The sequence below is a fragment of the Musa acuminata genome, chromosome BXJ2-7 (genome assembly GCF_036884655.1).
Source record: "Musa acuminata AAA Group cultivar baxijiao chromosome BXJ2-7, Cavendish_Baxijiao_AAA, whole genome shotgun sequence".
Taxonomy (NCBI): Eukaryota; Viridiplantae; Streptophyta; class Magnoliopsida; order Zingiberales; family Musaceae; genus Musa; species Musa acuminata.
Window position 1 is genome coordinate 10,660,982 of NC_088344.1, and position 22,225 is coordinate 10,683,206.

At 41.8% G+C, this 22,225-nt stretch overlaps 3 protein-coding genes across 12 annotated transcripts; 1 reads left to right on the forward strand and 2 right to left on the reverse strand.

Moving 5' to 3' along the window:
- Positions 1 to 895: 895 nt before the first annotated feature.
- On the forward strand, positions 896 to 5,933 carry LOC135617175 (uncharacterized). Its single transcript, XM_065117148.1, has 7 exons — positions 896 to 1,157; positions 1,257 to 1,325; positions 1,415 to 1,582; positions 1,792 to 1,962; positions 2,077 to 2,286; positions 4,760 to 4,845; positions 5,058 to 5,933. The coding sequence occupies exons 1-7, from the start codon at positions 1,070 to 1,072 to the stop codon at positions 5,697 to 5,699; spliced, it is 1,434 nt and encodes a 477-aa protein (XP_064973220.1). The 5' UTR covers positions 896 to 1,069; the 3' UTR covers positions 5,700 to 5,933.
- A 166-nt stretch (positions 5,934 to 6,099) lies between these two features.
- Positions 6,100 to 11,964, reverse strand: LOC135583603 (probable serine/threonine-protein kinase PBL7). 10 transcript variants are annotated; one of them, XM_065117158.1, is made up of 10 exons: positions 11,633 to 11,964; positions 11,358 to 11,471; positions 11,151 to 11,242; positions 10,991 to 11,045; positions 10,227 to 10,450; positions 9,875 to 10,143; positions 9,635 to 9,770; positions 7,220 to 7,478; positions 6,932 to 7,064; positions 6,100 to 6,519 (listed from the first exon to the last, which is right to left on the reverse strand). In XM_065117158.1, the coding sequence occupies exons 5-10, from the start codon at positions 10,372 to 10,374 to the stop codon at positions 6,310 to 6,312; spliced, it is 1,155 nt and encodes a 384-aa protein (XP_064973230.1). In that variant the 5' UTR covers positions 10,375 to 10,450; positions 10,991 to 11,045; positions 11,151 to 11,242; positions 11,358 to 11,471; positions 11,633 to 11,964; the 3' UTR covers positions 6,100 to 6,309. The 10 variants fall into 10 exon arrangements, with proteins under 10 accessions (XP_064973230.1, XP_064973228.1, XP_064973226.1 ...); XM_065117156.1 differs by having other exon boundaries at positions 7,220 to 7,493; positions 10,977 to 11,045; positions 11,633 to 11,963; XM_065117154.1 differs by having other exon boundaries at positions 7,220 to 7,493; positions 10,753 to 11,045; positions 11,633 to 11,963.
- A 1,519-nt stretch (positions 11,965 to 13,483) lies between these two features.
- On the reverse strand, positions 13,484 to 16,137 carry LOC135617176 (calmodulin-binding receptor kinase CaMRLK-like). Its single transcript, XM_065117160.1, has 2 exons — positions 14,813 to 16,137; positions 13,484 to 14,654 (listed from the first exon to the last, which is right to left on the reverse strand). Exons 1-2 carry the CDS (start codon positions 16,062 to 16,064, stop codon positions 13,960 to 13,962), a joined length of 1,947 nt encoding a protein of 648 aa, XP_064973232.1. The 5' UTR covers positions 16,065 to 16,137; the 3' UTR covers positions 13,484 to 13,959.
- Positions 16,138 to 22,225: the final 6,088 nt, after the last annotated feature.

Sequence of the window (22,225 nt, forward strand, 5' to 3'; positions counted from 1 at the left end):
CACTCCTCGGCCTCCTAACTCGTTCTTCTCTTCTCGGGAGGAGCTCCGCACGCACACAGACACACGAGCACCAACGTCAAATCGCCAACCAAAAGACTGTGTCAGAATCGAATGCTGCGACAACGGCTACCCTCCTTCGCACGTGCTTTGCGTCTCCGAAAGGGACCCCACCGCGCCTTTCCCGCCCATACACCATCCACTGTTCTGTCACGAGCGGGACCCGATGGGTCCCACCTCGATTTTGGTTCTATCGTAATTGGTTTTATCTTCACATTCACTCATGTGTGTCATAAATCTAAGATTTATATGTATATTTACTTAATCTCCATCAGTAATTTTAACGACAAGATTAAAGATAAATAAAACTTCAAAGCCGAAAACCCCAACAATGCCAGCCACGTCACACGACGGCCACCGCCCAATGGCACGATGGAGGGAAGGTGGAGCCCCCGCCGCTGTCGGTGTCGCCGGTGCCGGCGCGTGGGACCCTGCCGTTCCGTTTGCATCCCCTTTAATTAACCCAATCTCCTAATCGCATCACAAAAGTGGCTCCCAAAAGTGGCTATTTCTGTCCTTCTACCGATGATCGCATCACAGCCGTCGGTTCGTCCTTTGAAGGCAAAGATCCATTACCTCTGAGCGGTCAAAAGTATCATGAGAGTTGACATGACCTTCGGCTTTACTAAAAGACTTACTTTGGTCATCTGTATTCGATCTCAACTGTACCTTCCAACACTGTTGCTGAAGGGCCAAGTGTAGCCCATGCATTTGGATGGATCCATGGGCCCAAATATGGCCCAATTAATTTATAGGCCCGCATCGAACACGATCAGAGTGGCAGCCCTTTTGCCCTTTCCATTCCCCTTTCCCGTCGTATCTTTACCGCAAACCAAGCGGACAGACGAATAAATAATGGCGTTTTAAGCGGGGCGTTGCACGCCGCGGCTATCACGCACCGCACCACACTGTAAGCGCAGCTTAACCCCGACGCCAAAACAGTGAGACATCGATCATACGGATCCCCCTTCCTGGCACTGGACCCGTCGTCCTTCCTCCCGGGAGAGCTGCCATGAATCGATCCCTTCGCCTACTAGTCCTCCTCCTCGGCGCCGCCTCCGCTGCGTTTCTCGGTTCCAAAGCGCAAGCTACCCCCACCGGTCGTAATCTAAGGGCTCCCGATCTCTATTCTTTTTGTTTGAGCTCTATGTTGCTATCGATCGCTTTCATTTTACTTCTCCTTCTTCTTCTTCTTGCAGGTGCTATAGTGAAGCATTTGTCCAGCGTTCTCAAATGGACCAAGCCCTCCCCCAAAACGACCCATCATGGTGGGTCGAGGTCCTTTTCACTTCGATTTTGCCGTAAAAAATCGTTGCTTTCCCAGTGATTTGTCGCCCCCGTTGTGTTGTGGTGGCAGATGGGGACGTGGTTGAGTTTGAGAGCGGGTACTTCGTGGAGACGCTTGTGGAGGGGGACAAGCTCGGCGTGGTGCCGCACACCATCCGGGTCTCCCCCGAGGGGGAGCTTTTCGCCGTTGATGCCACTAATAACAACATAGTCCGAATCACTCCGCCGCTCTCCCAGTGTATGATCGCGGCTCCCTCCCATCTTCGAATCTTTTCTTGCAATCTATCGTTGCAGATATCAAATTCTTTGAGGCTTCTTTGTGGTCAAGGGTTCCTTCCTGTTGCAATTAGGATATCTTCTCTTTTTTTTTGCTTTAGTCAAGATGAGATCTTTAGTTCTTATGGTTCGACATTAGCATATTTTTTGCTGACAAAAGGATAAATGCAGATAGCAGAGCAAGGCTGGTTGCCGGGTCATTTCAGGGATACTCTGGACATGTTGATGGTAAACCGAGCGATGCTCGTTTCTATCACCCAAAGGGTGTCACCATGGACGACAAGGGGAATGTGTACGTTGCTGATACTTCTAATCTGGCTATTCGGAAGATAGGTGAAGCAGGTGCATCGCTTGGACAATATCCTGCATCAGATTTAATGATTATGGGATTACGAGTGTTATTTCTGCAATTGGTGAACCAAATTGCATGTGTTTACTTGAGGTTATCCGCTGCAGGTGTGACAACTATTGCTGGTGGCAAATCCAATATTGCAGGATACAGAGACGGGCCTAGTGAGGATGCCCAGTTTTCTACTGATTTTGATGTGGTATATGTTGGAAGAACATGTTCTTTATTGGTTGTGGACAGGGGAAATGCTGCTCTTCGCCAAATTTCTCTTCAGCAAGAGGACTGCGAATACCAGTATAGCTCGGTCTCGACTTCAGGTTAGAACCATATCTTAATATTTTTTAGGATATTTTACTAATAAATTTGCCTCATCTATAATCAAGGATTGTGGGACTCATACATAGTTGTCACAATGCAATATTCCATCATGTTCAAAATCCTTGTTCTCTTTCATTTTTGTCAAAACCATTTTACCCTCAAGCTTCATTCTCTCGTATGAGCTCGATCACAACATCATCCGCCAGAATTCATCTTCGTGCTCTTCATACTTAGTTTGTCTTCAGAGAGGTCGATAGTTATTTGAAGATGATTGATTTTTGTCATGAGCCAACATGAAATAGGCATGACCTTTATGGCTTTCTTCTGTAGCTGTTATTGTTGTCCTTATTGATAATTTAAGGAAAGATTATATAAGAAATGCTAGTATTTGAGTCAAATTGACATACCATAAATCAAGAATAAGACTATGGAAAATCATCCAATTCAATTCATGTGTGGTTTTAGGATATCAAGAGGAAGATTAAGGTACAGTTAACTAGAAGCCATAAAATCTGCATGATAACCCATGAACTCCCCCATGGACATTGCTATTAACATAGATGTATTGGGATAAATCCAATAAAAAATAGTTGGAAGCTGATGAAGATCCTCATCATCATTTGGTCCTCTTCCCAATGCAATATAATTTCGTCAACAAACTTGTGATTGGAGGCCAATTTTTCCTTTGTAGTTAGTAGGTCTGAACGGTATCATGAACAACTATCAGTCACTATTTCCTGTACCTTTATGCTTGTAGGAAACTGACAACTATTTCTGCTACACTGACCAAACCTAGTCTGCCTCAAACTTGAACCTGTATGAAGCTTGGTCTGACTTTAATGCGTAAGAATGCTTGAACCTTAGTATCAATAATAGGCTGCTCAATGTGTGTTTGTATATATATATTATATATACATATATATACACATATATATGTATATACGTACATACATACATACATATATGTGTGTGTGTATATTACATAGTCCATCTTTTTCCTGATGCACAATGTTGGAAATTGAAATGTAATAATCCCTTCCATTCAAATTTCTTTTTTCCTCTTTAACATACCACATCTCCATTAGAGTTCTCCTTTGACTTTCTTTATTGGAAAAAAAGAATAAATGCATGGTCTCCTATCTTATCACTATGGATATCATTATCTTGATGTAAATTCCTCTTGATATTTTTTTCTCTGTAACCAATACCTGAGCAAACCTTTTCTCTGTGTTGGTAATTATTTTCTTTTCCAGGATCATATGCACATAGTTACAGTCATCTCAGGTGATTCATTCAAGTTCATGGACTATTTTGAGATCGTACAGCCTATCCAATCCCTGTACAGTATACCGAGTTTTCCTGTCTCTTAGAACTAGAATCAGCAGAGAAATCACTGAATTGTGCTTTTATCATGAGAAGTACCTGGTTTTGTACTTCTTCACATCAGTGTGACCTTGTGTGTAGATTACTCTTAGTGTACACTATACAATTTTATGTAAATGGAGGTTTCAAAAAAAGATGATAAATGTATCTAATGCATTGCTTCTGCAACCATTCTGAACCTTGCATATAACCTTTGTCGCAATGTTTGTAAATTTCCTTGTTTATGAACTCCTAATTGCATCATCTGTATGTCAAGAAAATAAACACGATTCCAGAAATATCAAAATCTACAAGTATGAACATGTTTAACATACAAGAAGCACCAAACCTAAATTAGGAAAAAGCCTGATTTTGGCACAATTTGTTTGTGGGATAGACTTCTGTTAGCTATTAATCTGAACAGATTGAGATTTAACGGCCACCTGAGCTGGGTTTTGACGGTCCTGATTTGTCTCAAGTGCAGATTTGACATAGTCCTTTGGAAATTAAAAAATCCAGAATTTTTTTTAACTTCTATTTCATGTTCAATTGCCTGTCAGAAGAAAAGAGCAAGAAGAGAATGAGAATGCAATCTTATACGTTGCCTGAGCTTCATGAGTTTGCAATCAGCTTGCTTGATATTGTCATATCTACGGAGGTCTATCAGTCTGTTTGGTTATAGTTATGGAAGGCAACGTCTTTTCTAAATAATTGTGATAAATATCCTACTCAAGATTTACTGGAAATGAGTAAGAATTATATTCATATATGACGTGTAGCTGGGTTTAAAACGTCTTTACAGACTGTGTTTCCAACATTCTCATCTTTTCACTTTAGTCTTCCATGCCATTTCTATTTTGGTATGACTTTGAATGAATTATTGCAAGTGAAAAATTTTTATCTGTTATATGAGTGGTTTGATTTTCTCGCTGAAGAAGAGGCATTGTATAAATGTCAATGGCTGATCTGGCCCCTATTTCCAACCGTCTGCAGATTGATGCCAATCCCCCTGCTTGAATATAACATCTGATTTTTTTTTTTTCAATAATGACCTATGTGTTCTTGAGATATTTATCTACGTCCTGGATTAATGATGTTCTATTTTGGCAGATATTATTATGGTCATCGGTGCAGTGTTGGCAGGTTATGTCTCATGCTTGCTGCAGCATGGATTTGGGCCTCTCATTTCCCACAAGGTGATAAAATATAGATATAATGTGTTTTGCTTGTCTTGCCTTTGTTTCTTATCTTTCCAAAGCAATATTTAGGCATCGATAATAGGTCTTGTCATTCTCCAGTTACAAGCACTATATTCATACTGTCATACTTAATTATCATACGTGAGAGCCCTCACTTATTTTCTATTTAATTTACAATTGTTAATAACATCTGATTTTTGTTTCTTCAGAATCAAGCCTTCGAAAGTGCACAACACGAGGGCAACTCCTTGGAGAAACCTACTCTCGTTGTAGAGACCCTGAAAGAGGAGCCTGGTGCTGGATGGCCATCTCTCGGGAGGCTTCTTGTTGATCTATCTAAATTTGCTGTTGAAGGAATTGGCAATATGCTTCTCAACCTCGTCCCATTTGGCCTTTGTCGCAAACGAAGTGCTGGCCTGACTCCTCTCAAAGATCATCTTGTCATGCCTGAAGACAAAGCAGTACCGCCCGTTGTGCAGAAGCAAAAGAGTCCCTCGCCTATGTCCGAGACACTTCATGAACCAAATGTGGTCACCGAAACAGCACCAAAGCCCCAGAAGAGTAGCAAAGTCCCCAAATTCAAGGATCCCTCGCTACCTAGCAAGCACAGATCATCGAAGAGACAAGAGTATGCAGACTTTTATGGCTCTGTAGAGGCTCAGGTGAGTTCTAAGCCCCAGAAAGATCGAGTTCGGCACCGTCATCGCGACAAGAGTTCCGAGGCCCTCTTTGGTGCTGTGGGCACTGAACCAAAATCAGTCGAGATGAAGTCAGCCGACTACAGTGATCCAAAGTTTGATCATTACAACATCAGAAGCAAGTATGGCCCGGATAACACTTTTCGCTACTAAACAAACTGATCGGTGTGTTCCTGAATTGTCTTTCATGCGTAACAAGCTAGGAGGGATCTGGTGCAGTGATGAGTGACCCTGGCAATGCTTGTGGCTTTGCCTCTGTTGTTGGCTGTAGTGAAATCCTACACAGTTTGCATAATTGATTAGCCTAGCAATTTCGTGGTGGTTTTTGTAATATAATCTTCGAAATCTAGGATATGAGAACATATAATCTAGCAGTTCTATCGTGCATGACTTGTGTTTCTACTTGTTGACAAGTTGTGCACTAAATACCTGGTTGCATAATCGACACATGAACATGTTCCATCTGTCAATTCCAAGTTTATATTTATTTAAAGGAGCCAAACGGGAGAACTTTTCTTAGCCATTACCACAGGTGCTGGCAATGCCCCTAACGTACAGCTAAATGGATCTCAATTGCTCATCAACTCAGGTTTGAGGTTAAACAAATACTTGCGTACAGCTAAATGGATCTCAATTGCTCATCAACTCAGGTTTGAGGTTAAACAAAGACTTGGATGCCGAGGAGGGTTCTAACTTAAACTAGAAGCAAGACATGACAAAGATTTGGCTTAGGATTCCACTGCAGGAATTGGCTCACAAATACTCAGAAGTGTTTGGCAGATGATCTCTTCCTCACGAGAGGAAGGAGTGAGTGGACCACATCAGCCATTAAAGGCCTGTAATCAGCTTCTGCCTGCACGCACATGGCTGCAATGGCAGCAACCTGAACAGCATCCTTCACAGAATACTGGCCTTCCAACGCAGGATCCATGATCTGAACAATATTTTCTCTGTCACTGAGCAAAGGCAGAGCCTGTCAAGCCAATGGAAAAGATGAAAGAATTATTAGAATTCAGGAAGAAATCTTGAAAGTGATGACAACACTCAGATGAAGCAGAAGGGCAAATTCTATAAACTTATGTATAGTTTAGTAACTGCTGCAGAACAAGAAAGATTTGAAGCACTGGGTCACCAACATCACTAACTATGAGGTAATTTACAACCAAAAAATCCGCAAGCAGAGAAATAAGGAAGTTTAAATTCAGTTTCTGACAATACAAAAGTAGTGACAGAAAGAATACAGTTTTAAGTGAGAACTGAACCATGGAGAGAAGCTCTGTGCTTTCAGATCACAGATATAGTCAGGTTTTGATAAAACACTTATTTGAAATGAAATGTTGTTCTAAGATGTTGATCATTAATAACTGGATGGAGAGAGGACTGACCCACGATACAAGAACACCTTCCCCGGGAGGCCTAGTCATATCCACTGGAACTCGACCGGTTAGCAGCTCCAATAGAACAACTCCATAACTGTATACATCTGATTTGGTAGTCAAATTCCCAGTTAAAGCATACCTGTAAAATTATAGGAGGTCCATGTTAGAGTGCGACATTGACTTAAGACCCATGGCAAAACCAAGGCTTTAGTAGTAGATTAGGATGAGATTTTTTAGAGACATGCAAAATAGTCCTAATATATTGATCTGAAAATATCAGGGATTGGTTCGTACTCTGAGGCAACGTATCCCTGTGTGCCTAAAACGCGTTTGGAAACATGGCCTCCAGCTATCTCAGATCCAAGCTTTGCCAAGCCAAAATATGAAACTTTGGCATGGAATTTTTGGTCCAGAAGAATATTTCTGGTTTTGAAGTCTCTATGAATGACAGGCGGAGTGACATGCTCATGAAGGTACTCCAAACCTTTCGCAGCTTCAAGGGCTATCCTGAGTCGAGTTTGCCAGTCCAATTTCGAAGTTCCACCACAATAACCTGTAGTGCCAAATTCTTGCAATAAACCCAACAAGAAAATACTTGCATCAATCCACATATACAAGTTTATGATATGAAAATTTATGATACATGTACAAGTTTCCTTAGGCCAGATAAACATATATATATATATATATATATATATATATATATATATATATATATATGAAAGGAAACCAAAATATCAAGCATAATCTTTATGGTGATTATTATGTCAAGTAGTCCTAATGACAACAATATCTTCCATAAATTTTAAAGAATAAAACATTGAAACAGAGGGCACACATCCACCTGGCAAGCATATAATCTATTTAAAATAGATTAAATCTGTAAGCATTGGCTATAACAATATGTTGTAAATTGTGTGACCAGTTTACCAAGCATAAATGCAACTGGCACAGCACTTAACAGCCCATGATCATACTTGCATGACCTGATCTTTTGAATTTTCTTTTCAGCACGTGGTTTTATAGCAATTCTAGTAAAATCAGAAGAATTTGTATGAATGAGCCATGAAATGTTCCAACGGATAGTCTGTGTATAATATAGAGAACAAATATTTCAGTTCTTGCAATGTGCCTTTAGTTACACAAATACAGCACTACCCATCTCCATAGACTTGAACTCCTGTCGGACAAAAGTTGATGTCTGAGTCATTATTGGTAAGATCCTAAAGGCCTTCAACAAAACATGACTTGCAGCTTGTACTCTAAATTGAGAAACTAACAAGGGAAGGTGGGCAATTTAGTTCTTCATTTGTTTTACCATGTACTATACCTTTTCTTATGCATGTTTAGCAATATGGTTACTAAATTACCTATTAGGTTAGCAATTGGCCAGTGTAAATATTTAAGATTCGTTTTTAAGCTACAAAGAGCTACATCAGAATTTTATATATTTTATGATTGTGAAAATTTATAGTTCAAATGGCTAGTGGAGATCAATATCAATTAGTATTGCATATTCTGCATGTTCTTTTCTATTCATTACTATTGCATATTCTCTTCATACTATTTACTACCAGTATTTTTGCCTCCAAAGTACACAAAGTTCTCATTATAAGGCCTGCTAAAAACAAGACCTAGATGAACATCTTAATTCACTCTTTTGGTTGCTTGGGTGTGTATTGGCATAGATCATCCTCGATTTACTGTCATTTGCATTTTTAAGCAAAAAACTGGTTGTTTGTCTGAAAGCACAACCATGTAAATTAGTTTGAAAACCACACACACCTTAACGATTCCACCACAGAAAAAAATGGTACCAACAAACTGCCTAACTAGATTGTCTGAGACTAGGATGAGACGAAAAAATAAGCTCGCAACAAGAGTGAATATTTGAAGCACACTTCACTGAAATATTGCTGTAATAAAAGTTAGCCCTTAGCAGGTGCTTGTAAAAACTACTCGATTAGGGACTTATCTAGATAAATCTATAAATGGGACATATTAAAGACATCTGTGTTTGTCGTTCATCTACACATTCTTTATAACTCGGATACGAACTTTTGCAACCATGAAAAGAGAAATAAACATATGCAAAGGAAGAAAGGTTGCAGAAAGGAGATTTATCGATCATGGTTGTTATCACATTATTGTCCACTACCAAATTCTATGAAATTTCTCAGCAAGCTATTAATAGACTTGCTTTCTTCTTTTTAACATTTGACTCTCACAGGAACCTCGAAAATAATATTCATAAAACAGATAACTTGTCATGTACATACATACTCATGGATACACAATATTAATCATCTCAACGGGCACCATTCACATAAAACATATAAATTTCCTTCAGCAAATCCAGCTCATTAAAACGGGTGTTGATTATCGAACCATGGAAGAATTCTTTGCAAAATGTAATGTCAATTATTAGAATCCGTTAGCACCTTGAATCAATTACCCCTATATAAACTAATTTATGGAAGCCTACGTTCTCCTGCAGTGATGAACAGTCCTTATGGGGCCAAATGCCAACTTGTGCTTACAGTTTGCTGTTGTACCGGAATGCTTGAAAAATAAAAATATATCTACTGTTAACGATCTTAATCGGGCATCTAATAAACTAGTATGAACCCTATCAAATAATGGCGTTGTTTCGTAAATTCTGACCAATCATATGTCTCAATCTTTTGGCGAAATTTATCGTGTGCTTACCTCCTCGAGTATACAGATGTTCCTGAAGGCCACCGTTAGCCATGAACTCATACACCAAAATGCGGTGGCCGCCATCCGAGCAGTGCCCTATCAGCATCAGCAGATATGGGGAACGAAGGTGCGTCAGCAACTCCACCTACCAATGCAAAACCCATTCTTTACCCGATCAGAGACCATAATCCGTGAAGCTACAGACAAGTAGAATAAAAGACTCAGAAAGAGATAATAGCAGCGAGAGACCTCCAACTTGAACTCCTCCTCCCCCGGCATCCCGGGCCGGCCCATGATCTTCACGGCAACCTCGCGCCCGTCGGCGAGCACTCCCCTGTACACGGCCCCAGAGCTTCCATGGCTCACCACATTTCCCTTCCCGAACCCCGCGGTGGCGGAGTGGAGCTGCTTGTATGTGAACACCTGCACACCTCTCTCACTCACAACCACCGGCGCTTCTTCGCCGCTGCGACTGCCGCTCAAAGGCGCCGCCTTTTCCCTCTCCTCCTTCGGCGATTCTGAACAGTAGAAAAATGCAGTCTTTGGGAAAAATAACCACATTGGAGGAAAGAAAAGGAAGAAAAGGGAACGGATGACTCACTGCTGAGGGACTCGAGGTGCTTGGCAACTTTGTTGCTAATGTAGCAGTAATAGCTGAAGGCGAGGGTAAGGGAGACGAGAGACAGGACGGCGACGACTACGATGATCAGTAGAGATATGCTCTGATCTCTTCGATATTCTCCCTCCATTCCCTTCCTCAGGAGTAAGAGATAACTTCCCTACATCAAATGAGATCTAAAAACTGGGTTTTGCGCAGCGAATTGGCTGTAGCAAACAAAGATAAGTATATAAGTTAGATCACATGAGAACAAGGACGAGACGAGTGGAAAAAAAAGAAAAAGAAAAACCATGGAAGGGAATGAGTTATGCAGAAGAGATTTGATTGTTTGTAATATTCTAATGTCCTTGGGATATAAAGTACAGGCAGCAAGTTCAAATTGTTGTTGTTCCCAAGGAGTTCATGATGTTACTCGGTGCGTTTCGCTTGTCTCTAAGACAAATATTAAAGCATATAAAGAGTCGAATTTATTTCCATTGAGAATCGAAAACCGGGGACAGAGTGGTACGCTGCATTTGGAGTCTAGACGGCAGAGGATGTGCAAAGGACGAAAATTTTCTGAAGCTGATGCTAAGCGAGATTTGAACGCTAGCGATTTCCTTGTGTTCTCGGGATCAGTAGATGCGGCAAGTTCAATTTGGTGTTGTTTCCAAGGAAGCCAAAGTGTGGTTGGGTTCATTTCACTTGTTTATGAAACAAATCCTAAAGCATTTAGAGACTCGACTTCACAACCTCGAGGCACTCACTGAGTACGTAGGTTTCCTGGTAGCGGAACCCAAAGCTTGCTCGGCAACGAATTCTCTGCTTCAAGTGAACACAAAGTGTTAATTTACATCATCAATTTCAAGGAATCAGCAGAAAGGCGAAGATTTCAATGAGGAAGGAAGGTAAATAAAGGATACAGACATCAATCTCTAATTTCGCCATGGTCGTTCGCTCCTCAGATCCGAGCAGCAACTTGTGCTGATCAATCCTGCTTTGGTATCGAGTATAAAGTCCTGAAAGAAGGCACGGCGTGTGCTTTCTATTTGAATAGGCTTGCATACAAACGTAATAAAACTCCGGCAAACTACATCTGCCAGCATAATTGAAATTCACAAGAATCTGAATCACCAGTACTGGAGATCGCAACTTGTTGTAATGATCGGCAGCTTGAGGGAGTGATTGTATTGACATGGGAAGAAGGGCAGGTCCCATCTGCAGGATGGCAACTGTTTAAAGGCTCGGCTGGCATAGGATGCCCAATACCATAAAATGACAACAAGAGAAGACAAATCAGATCTGCAATCTGAAAGACTGTTAACATTTATGCTGATTCAAGCTACTGGGGATATTATAACTCATGTAGACATGTATCATCAACTTAAATCAAAGCATGAGAACTTTACCGCCCACCATCTATCAATCACATGGGCCGGCGTCCTGGGCCCAGGCCTCCGCCCGTCGCCGCCACGGCGGCGGAGGGGCAGTCTTCGCGGCATCGGCCTCCTCTTCTTCGTCGTCGGGACGGGATTGATGGTGGCAGAGGAGGAAGAAGAGAGGGATCTCTAGAAGAAGAATCCATGGATCCAAGATGGCTCGGAGGCGGATGAGAGACAGATTTGGAGAGGTCGGAGGCGAAGTTGGGGGCGAGCGTGGGAGAGGAAGATAGCAGCGAGACAGGCATTTGTTTGGTTGGAGTTTGAACGAGTAGCAGAGAGGCGAGGGGTTCGGCTACAAGGAGACGGTCCGGAACGCAGGTCTGGGTCGAAAGTACGATTGCATGCTTTCTTGGGCCCAATTGGCGTCATGTCTTGGAATTGGTTTGGACATTTGGTCCGACCTTTTATCTTTGGCGTTTCTCGTCAATATAATTAGATTAAAACTAAAAGTAGCTTTACATATATATCCTTCGAGAGTTTCAAAATATCGTATTTGCCCTACAAATTTTGATATGATATTGCACATTTGTATATATACCCCCAAAAAATTAGATTTTGCAAATATATCTATAACTATTATTATTTCTATTTAGCATCATCATTAACTTCTGTCCAATAAACTGAATTAACAACAACTAATTATGATTATCATTAAATTAAATTAAAAATAATAATGTAAATGTCTATAATATCCTTCATTAATTTTATCAATTATCGGACATTACATGATTCATTATTAAAGTGGATTTGAGTTTTATTATTGATACCAAAAGTAAATAGAAGAGCAGTTCATCGAGATACCTAACATCCCAACCTCTAGCAGAGGCTGACATGAAACAGAGATGAAGACAAAACTTGCAGACCGTACTGACACCAAACTATTGATTGATCCACATTATTTCTTCATCCTGTCGAGTCCGGGCTGGTCCTTCTTCTTCCTCATCGACAGATGAGGTTGGCCATTGGCTGGTCCCAATCCAGCTTGGCAGATCCAGGTCAACCTCCTCCGGTCACAACGTCAAGTGGCCAAGCAAGAAAAGTTTCTCCATCCCCATCTTGGCCAAAGAATGTTTAGGTTGGAACAGAGAAGCAAGCAGCCATCTCCATGGAATGTACTCAGAAGCCAAGCCAACGTAGACCATGATTCTTAAAACAAGCAGATAAAGACAGAGACCTAATGCAGGAACACACCAAGGAAATCTCTTGCATGCTTTCGCAAGTTGCTCAAGACGGCAAGCAACCCGTGAGCTGATCTCTTACGTGCTTGACCTGTCAGTCGTCATCAATTCAGGCGAGAGGAACAGGAAACAAGTTGAAGAACTCGTGAGAGAACTCCTCTTCCTTTGGGTTGGGATCCATGGCAGCAGTGAGCGGTCTGTCTTCGCCATTATGATGATATCCACATCGCAGTCACCGCCTGATCTCCCTCCTCCACTCTTTCCATCCTCCAGCTAGAATGAGCCCTGTTTGTGTATCTGAAAGAGTCGCAACTCAACAATGGGCGAGTCTCATGTACGCACAGCAAGATACCAGGCGGGAAGTTGCCGTCGACTGCTCAAATCATGCAGTGAACTGTAGGCATCTGTCCTAACACATGAGCCGAGGTACCATATTGTCATCGACAGACGAGAGCCAATCATAACACGCCTCCTCGTCATATGATGCAAGATCGTGTTAGATGCAGCTGAATGGACTGTCGAAAAATCTTGTTTCTTCTATTAGATTTCGTTAAAATTTTCTTTCTGACTGAAATTATGATGTGGGAAGGACTTCAACCATGCAGAAACCTGTGGATGAAGGCATATTCGCAGACCAAAGTAGTCAAACCACAAGTCTTTGGAACACTGATTGAGAATAAGAAACACAGGGAAGAGAAGGGAAATGAACAAAGAAGAAAGAAACAAGAGTAGATGCCGCCTCCCACGAAGGAACGCATCACAAACCAACAAACCCTCCCCATCGATATCTACCTTCTCCCATTCCACGCAACCCACCACCGCCACTTGGACTTTTTAATGCTAATGTTTACTTCCTCTTTCTTCTTCCTCTTCTTCTTCTTTATTGTCATGCCTTCTTTCTTGCACATCTCTACTGAACCCAACCAAAACCACTGGTGTGCGCTGTCCGACAACCGTGGCTCCCACCTTCAGCTTTCCTCCTTTCCCACTCATCTCTGTTTCCTCCTTTTCCGGGCAACGCAAAACAAAAAATTAATATAGAGACAGTGAAAGTGATGGAGAGAGCTCAACTAAACACGCAGAGAAATTATAGTTCTAAAAGAGTAACTTTTAAGCTTAGGAGGAAGATATCGCCGACGAGGTGGTGGCGCCGCCGCCTGGGGAGGAGGAGGAGGATGGACGTATGTCTTTGAGGAGCCCGACAACCTGCTGCATGGTGGGGCGCTTGTCCGGAGATGGCGCGGTGCAGAGATAGCCGACGCGGAGACACTCGACGACCTCTTTCTCATCTTCCGGGCCGGCAACCCGTAGCCGAGGATCCACTGCCTCCGCCGCATGGCCGGTCCGGACCAGTCCTCTGGCCCAACTCACCGCCTCCTCCGACCACCCTTCCATCCCCGTTATCAGCTCCATCACCAATATCCCGAAGTCGTACACGTCGCCCTCCGCCGTGCCCGAGTTCCCTGCAGCGGCTCCGCCGAAATCAGCCACCCGCGGCTCCAGGTCGTTACCGAGGAGGACGTTGGCCGGGACGAGATGCCCGTGGATTACGCCGCGAGTGGTGCCCACCCACCCCTGGTGGAGAAACGCAAGGGCCCGCGCAATGCCGAGGGCGATGCGATGTCTCGTCGGCCAGTCTCCGACCTCCGCCACGGCGGACTTTGCTGCCTCGCGCCTCTCCTCGCCGCCCTGCTGGTCCCACGTGTCGCTGGTCCAGTCCTCCACGTTGGGTTGCCCCGCCGGGAGCTCGTGGAGCCAGCGGTGGAGATCTCCCCTATCCATGTACTCATACAAAGCTAGCTTCTCCTCTCCTAATAACACGATCGAATTCCATCGCAAGAAAAGTTAGCAGTTGTCTCCTTTGGACATATATATACATACATATGCAAGCAGAGAGATCGATTTCCATTAAGAAGAAATGTTAACCGTTGACTCAGATGGAGATATAAATATAGAGAGAGAATAATACCCGGAATGCAGTAACCGAGGAGGGGAAGGAGGTTCGGGTGGCGGAGGCGGGCGAGCTCGTGGAAGGAGGCGACGGCATCTCGCTCCTCCGCCTCCCGGGCGGCCTCCACCACACGGATCACCACGTGCATGTCGCCGGCAAGCACCGCTCTGTACGCGGGGCCGCTCCGACCGCCCTCCGCCAGCTGAGACTCCTTCCCGAACCCCGACGTTGCCTTCACCAAGTCCCCGAATGTCGTCTCCAGCAACGGTTTTTCGAACAGCACCACCGGCGCAGACCACTTCGCCTCCACCACCCACCTCACTTCCTCCGGAGGCGCCGCCACTGCTTCCTTCTCCTCCCACTTCCCCTCATCCTTCCGCCTTTTCCTCTTCTTCAGTACTATACATAAGACGCAGCAAAACGCAGCCAAAACCACAACAGACGCCACTCCTGCTATGACTCCCAATCGTATCACTCTTCGTCGTCTCTTTAGCTTGGTGTCCTTCTTGTGTGAAGCCAGAGTAGTTGGAGAAGACGAGCGGGCGACGTGTGCAGTAGATCCGAAACGAAGTGATCCGGCTTTAAGGAAGGCAGACTTACCAAATTTCTTCACCACCTCCGACTGCACGACGCCAGTGAAATTATTGTACGATACGTTTAGGAAGTCGAGTCTGGCGCCGAACGAGGGAAACCCCTCGGAGAACACTCCTCGCATAGAGTTATAAGACATGTCCAAGTGCCTCAGCATTCGGAGCTTATCCAAACCAAGAGGCACGAGGCCGAGACCGTTGTGTGAGAGGTCGAGGATCTCCAAGCGGGACAAGGCAGCGAGACCGGCAGCGCTGGTGAACCGATTGCCAGAAAGGTTGAGTGATCTGAGAGGCAGCAAGGGACCGCCGGCTGGGATTTCGAACCGGAGAGCACCGCCGAGGCGGTTGGCAGCAAGGTTTACATCGAGAAGGGCCGGGGCGGACCAGAAGCCGCCGGGAACGGAGCCGTGGAGGGCGTTCCCGGAAAGGTCGAGGGCCCGGAGGGCGGAGACGTTTCGCAGGTACATCCATGACACGGTACCGCTGAGGTTGCGCGAGGGGAGCCTGAGGAAGCAGCCGGGGTCGTCGGCCGCGGGAGGGGGAGGGGGAAGTTGGAATCCCGAGACAGAGCGGAACGCGAGGGCGATGAGCTCGCGGTCCGACGGGCCGCAGGCGCAAGCGGCGCGCCGCGAAAGCAAGAGGAGAAGACCGTGCACGAAGAAAAAGGTGAAGAGCTCCATTCCACTCCGACACTACCAGCGTCCTATGGTTTGCGTTCCTTGGGATGTCTCTCACGATTAGTCTTATCTTATTTATCACAGAATACAAGGCGGTGGGAAACTTAGTTAAATAAGACAGTGGATGATGGGATTCATGGCGTGGGTGGGGAAAGAGGAGTAGGTTAATTAACGACTACATATTTTAACGAGATTGACCATGGGTAAACCATTTGGCTTTTAGGTACGAGAGTCCACACATCCATTCCCGAGTGTGACCTTCGTTCGTCCCACTTCAAGATCCGTGTATCGATCGATTACTCCCGGATACTCGTGTGGATCTATGGATGATTAGCGTCTTCGGCCCCACATATTCCCCCAAGCCGTCCCTTGAGACGCTTGCATGAAGACACACGATACCTAATAGCATGCGGATTCCGTCACGTCGGGAATAAAACACGTTCCTCTGAATTAGTAGTGGGAATACAATTCATACAATTTCCTGTTATTTTTCTTCTCAGAGTTGCACGATAACTTCTTAGAAAGATGGGGAAAGATGTTAGCACACGAACCTCCCACGCATGCACTGTCTCCACTTTGACCCTGACATTGACTTGGCGCAATTTCCCACCGCTTCCACTCCCCCGACCCTACGACTCCCTCCTTCCACTCGACCCAAACATGTGCAGTTGTTGGTCAACTCGCCTCGACGCAATCCACACAAGGAAAGATTAACGTTGATGTCTCCTGTTGCTACAGCCGCGTCCAACTTCTCCTCATGGATGCTCTTCCCGCGACAAGAACACACAACTAACGCAATCCACAGAGATTCAGATGTATCTGAGAGCTCAAGATTACCATTCTTAGATCTATGGCTTTCCCCTTCTCCCTTGCTTCTTGTACTTTTTTGTATCATCACCAGTCGTCTCATAAACAATGGAATTTGCAAAGAAGATTAGTCATCTTTAGTTTATTTGCTAAACATGCATAATAACATAGTTTAGAAACACGGTCAAACGACTAAATATACTGTTCATATAGTGTCACTTTATATCGGTTAAAATTCGACTTTTTCATTTAGCTGAACCCTCGTTGAGTTGCATCATGTAAATTAATTCAGCGGGACACTGTGTATGCCCATGCATGATGTATGCATTACGCAGGGTGGGAGGGACTTCTACAGCTTCTTAAAATCCTGAACAGCAGAGTGAGATCGAGCCGCGCTATCTGAGCGGTCTGGCTTCTCAGGAACACCTCCGCCACCACCGCCGGCGTCAACTGCGGCTTCGGCGTCATCTTCGGCTCCTATCTCTCGCCGTTGAGCACGACAGTAGGACAGGGTTACGTGAAGGTCCAACCTTCCGGGCTGCCATAAATTAGCTTGCAGTTCATTAGGGGGATCGTGTTGTACACTTGCCGTTCGATGACGATCGCCGACTTCTGATTCCTCTCTATCAATAGTCATGGGAGCTGGGAGTCGCTCGTCTTCGCGGTGCTTGCTGGGACGCACAAGAGGTATCCCCGCTTCCAAGCTTCTTCCTACCTCTTGTCGTAGTCCTCTTCATGAGGGTGGTTGACTCGTGAGCTCTGCTTCCATTGTGAGGGTGTGAACCTGCGACGGACGAGCAAAGTGGACCCCGCTCGCCTGAGCCGCCGTTGGCGTATGGTTTCCTCGCCCGCCGTCTCGCCTCTTCACCAAGCGCTATTCGCTATTCCAAAGACCACGTGAAGTAGTGGGCCACCCCCTGATGTTGATGACTGGGCTATGGGTGTGTTTCAAACACATTTTGAATGTGCACGTTTCAAAGGTAGTAAATTGATGTTGGATAATTGTTTTCAAGTTATATTTGATCTAAATATTGTAATATAAATACTCTAATGCTACATTGAGATAGCATTAGCATGTATTTACGTGATGCTAATATTTTTTAAATATTAAAATATTCTATGATATTATCTAAAATTATGAGATTGTCAAAATGACTTAATGAGAAATTTTATATTTTTATATATACATTTTTTAATAAAAATATTATTTTCATGTGATTATATTTATCATTTTTTTATTTTTAAGATTACATTTATATATTTATATATTTTACTTATTTAATTTAAAATAAAAATGTACATTCACTTTTAAATAAATATTAAAATATTATATGGATAATTTTATCATAAAATATTTAAATAATTTTAAAATCTAATTTTACTAAATAATATTCATGTGAATATATATATATATATATATATATATATATATATATAATATAATTTTCATCAACTATTTATCAAACACTAAAAGCATTGGTACATTCACTCAAACTGATACATCTATCATGTGCATAATAGGTTGGGTTAAGTCTTAGACTTAAACTTTTATTATATTAAATTAATATTATTTTAAAAAAATAATAATACACTACTGACTAAATTAGTCTATCAATTTCATTTGGTCTAAACTACGGACTAAAATATATACTTACCCTCATTCTTAATCTTATCCACTTTCGATATGAGACTAATCAAAGGTATTACAATCACCCTCACTTCATTTACAAATAGTTTTTTACTCATCAAATCTTTATAAATCAATCTTAATTTTATCCACTTTTGGACTAATAAAGAGTATTATAACAAATAAGATACATCAAAATCATATTAAAATAATTTTAAAATATTAAAATAAAAATATAATTATTTAATCAAAAAATATTGATTCAAAGTCGATCGATATCATACTCCATATCTCTTTGGGACGATGTAAGGTAAAAAGGTTTTCGATATCGTTGGATTTGTAGTCATAACAAAGAATGAGTCTAATAAAATCAATCTGAAATTTAAGTTAGCTTTCAAGTGATTGATTTTGGCTATATATCAAGACATAAGAGTTAAATGCATTAGAAAAATAGCTTTTTTTCTTTGAGAACATACTTCAGAGGTCACATATAATAAGATTTAAGATCATCGTACTTAATGTTATGATTTAATGTCAATAATAATCATATACTTCCTCGCAATTATGAATGAGATCATAATATCTAAGAAGTAATGTCATATCAATCACCCGATATCAATCACGTCATAAATCTTATACATGATGAAGTATAGAAAATCAATGTTCATGTCAAAGGAGATATACAAAACAATATACGAAAAAAAATAATAAAAGGTATAAAAAATCGAAGTGATCGTTGTGTATAAATAATATTTTATTTAATTATTTTTGAATCAGGAGAGATTTGGACATGAATTTATGAAGTAATGTCTTCTTAAATCTTTAAGTAAAAGAATGGGAAACTGGAAATTAGCAACGTTAATCACGAAGGCGCACTCTGCAGAATGCCTGCTCTGTCCTCGTCCATCTCCTGCTGCAGTGCCACGATCTGGAGGTGTGATCACGAAGGCGAAGTCCGGTATCGAGTAGGCTGAGGCGCCTCGGCCGCTAAAGGGATGGTGAACTGCGCCGGCCATGCACAGGATTCTTGAACCCCGGTTAGGGTTTCCCTCTTTCTTATTACTTCTTACCCTTCTCCTAGGATATTGTTATAAGTCTTCGCAGCTGTCGTGGTAGGAATTGTAGAATCTCCGGGACTAGGTTAGGACTATCGTGTAACTTTCCAATCGTCTCATCTTTATTTGAAATTTGAATGACACTGTGTTATTACACTCTCCTGGAAAAAGGTTCGATAGTGACAATACACGATTCTTTCATGCCTTCCCCGTAATTGTTTGGTCAACTTTTGTTGACTTGAGGCGGAGGGTGTACTCAAAGTTGGATTTTTGGCTTTCCACGATATCAATGTTCCGCTGATGGTCTTCCCTCCTCGTTTGGACGCCTCCAATTAGGGGTTTGGTGCCCTATCGCACTCGGAATTCGATGTGATATCATCGAATATAATCCTAGTCGTTACTTGGTGTTGGTGCCGAGTTTCATTCTTCTATTATTTGTTTTTTATTCTCTTGATGGTAATTGGCTTCGCATACCCTGCACATCTCGAGTTTGGTGTTTAACAAGCAAATTAATCTCCATAACAGATTTATGCTCATTTTTTCTATACTAATTGCTTATCGGAGTAGGTTAGGCATGAAATATTGCATTGAACTGGTGCAAAAAGTTGTTATTTTTTTCTGTTTACGTCAGTCTTCCTTTTCTTTATGGAAAGGATTGCTTTCTCCAAACAAAAAAAAAAAAAGAGTTCTGAATTGTATGAAAGGACCTTTATTTGATCATATAGGCATCTATATCCAAGTTGCAGTTGTATGTTTCCGTTCTTTCTCTCTTATTCTTTTGGTGATTCCATTCTTGTTTGAAGTAGATTTCGATATATATTGATGAACAAAAAGGTATGTTGTGCTAGAGAAATAAAAAGAATGATCAAAGTGTCTGATGATAGCATACAGAAAGGTAAAGTGTCTGATCTTTGTTAGACTTTGAAATTTTGTGTGTTGTCAAGAGTATTGATCGTTGTGTTGTATTGTCAACTTTGATCAGTGGCTGATCTGACAGATGGATGAGCGGTATTCAGTTCAGCTGGACTATCTTAGTCTCCTGTTTGTCCTTTTATCAGATTTCGTATAATTCGGTTATTGGTTCTGTAGTTTTACTGAACTGGAAATTCATTGCATAGAAGACTATATAAAATATACATTATCATCAACTTCTTGAGATATTCTGTAGCTTTAATCTTGATTTAGATATTATCATCCATGACTTTGGCTAGGGAATAAAAATCTCATCAAGTTTTACATGATTATTTTTGTTGTTTTGGTTGTTTGGTGTTGAAACGTGTATAAATTTGACCAAACTGAACCATATATTTTGGTTAAAATTCTTATTTAGTGAAGTTTGATTTTAAACATTAGGAAATTGTTTATTTTAGAACCTAATATACATACCGGCACACTGATGTCCAACATAAAGAATCACCTGAATTCCTCCTGATCTTTAATCTCTCTATGAATGATTCCAACTTGTTCTCTGTTTTGAAACAAGACAGCAGAAGAAAATATTGGAAGTAGTGCTTGTACTCAGTATTGTTATGGTAACAGATTATTTTTGACAGATTTGGCTGTATTCTATTTTGATGTGTATTCATGAGAAATAAGGTTTCAATTAGTTGTTATAGATAGATGGATCATAGACGATATGGAAGGATAACACGGATGAACTGGATGCTGATTTCCTTGAGAAGTGATTTTTTATTAGTTATCTATGCTTTTGGTTTGTTCATATGATCAATGAGATCAAAATATCCAGTAGTCCTTTGGAATTGCATGAGCACTAATGTGTCATCGTTATCATCAAAAGTATCTGGAGAATGAAGGTGGTGGCCTTCTTTTTGGGCCTTGGTTGGAGAATGCCCAATGGAGAAAGCTTGTAAATTATTGAGTGGAAAGCATTCAGTATAAACTTATGCGAGATCAATAGTGTCATATGAATTTATGGTGGGCAAATGATTTGTGGTTGCTACTTTTTTGGATTTTATTTTGTTAGATTGAGATGCTAATGTAGTGAATGGTGTTCTATTGGATGATTGAAACAATGGAAATGTGTTCCTGAAGTTCTCAAATGGTCTATGTTGATGTGGTGTAAACTGAGGGCACATTATTTCTGGTGCTGGACCTATAATTACTTTGAGTTTGAAAATTAGCCAATGATGGCACAGTGCACTATCTTTTAGGCCTTAAGGCTGTCTGGATATGGCAAGATTATTGTACTTAGATGGATTATTGTGGCAATGCAGCCTTTTAAAGTACTCATTTTGGGGGAAGAAGTTAACTTACCTCTCATTGATCTGCTTTGTACCCTTCCTGGCCAGCCATCCATGAGATGTAGAATTTGGTGAATCAATTTCAAACAGCAAGTATAGAGCAGGAATATCAGTGAGGCTCATAAGATTTGCTTCTTCTGCTCCTCCATCTTTTTGAATCTTCAGAAAAAGGTATTAAATACCTTCAAGACAATGGATTCTGCACAAGTACTTTCTGAGATACCTCCTTGTTTGATCTGTCAAAAAAAGAAAAATCTTGGCAACTGCCATAGATATAATTTGTTTTGATGTTTAATTCAAAATCATTCACTGATGTCCATTGACTCTTTTGCCTTGTTGCTTGAATTGGATTAATGCAGCCAAAGAACATTTATTGTCATTTTGTGTTTTTTCTTTTTCTGTATTTAAACTCTT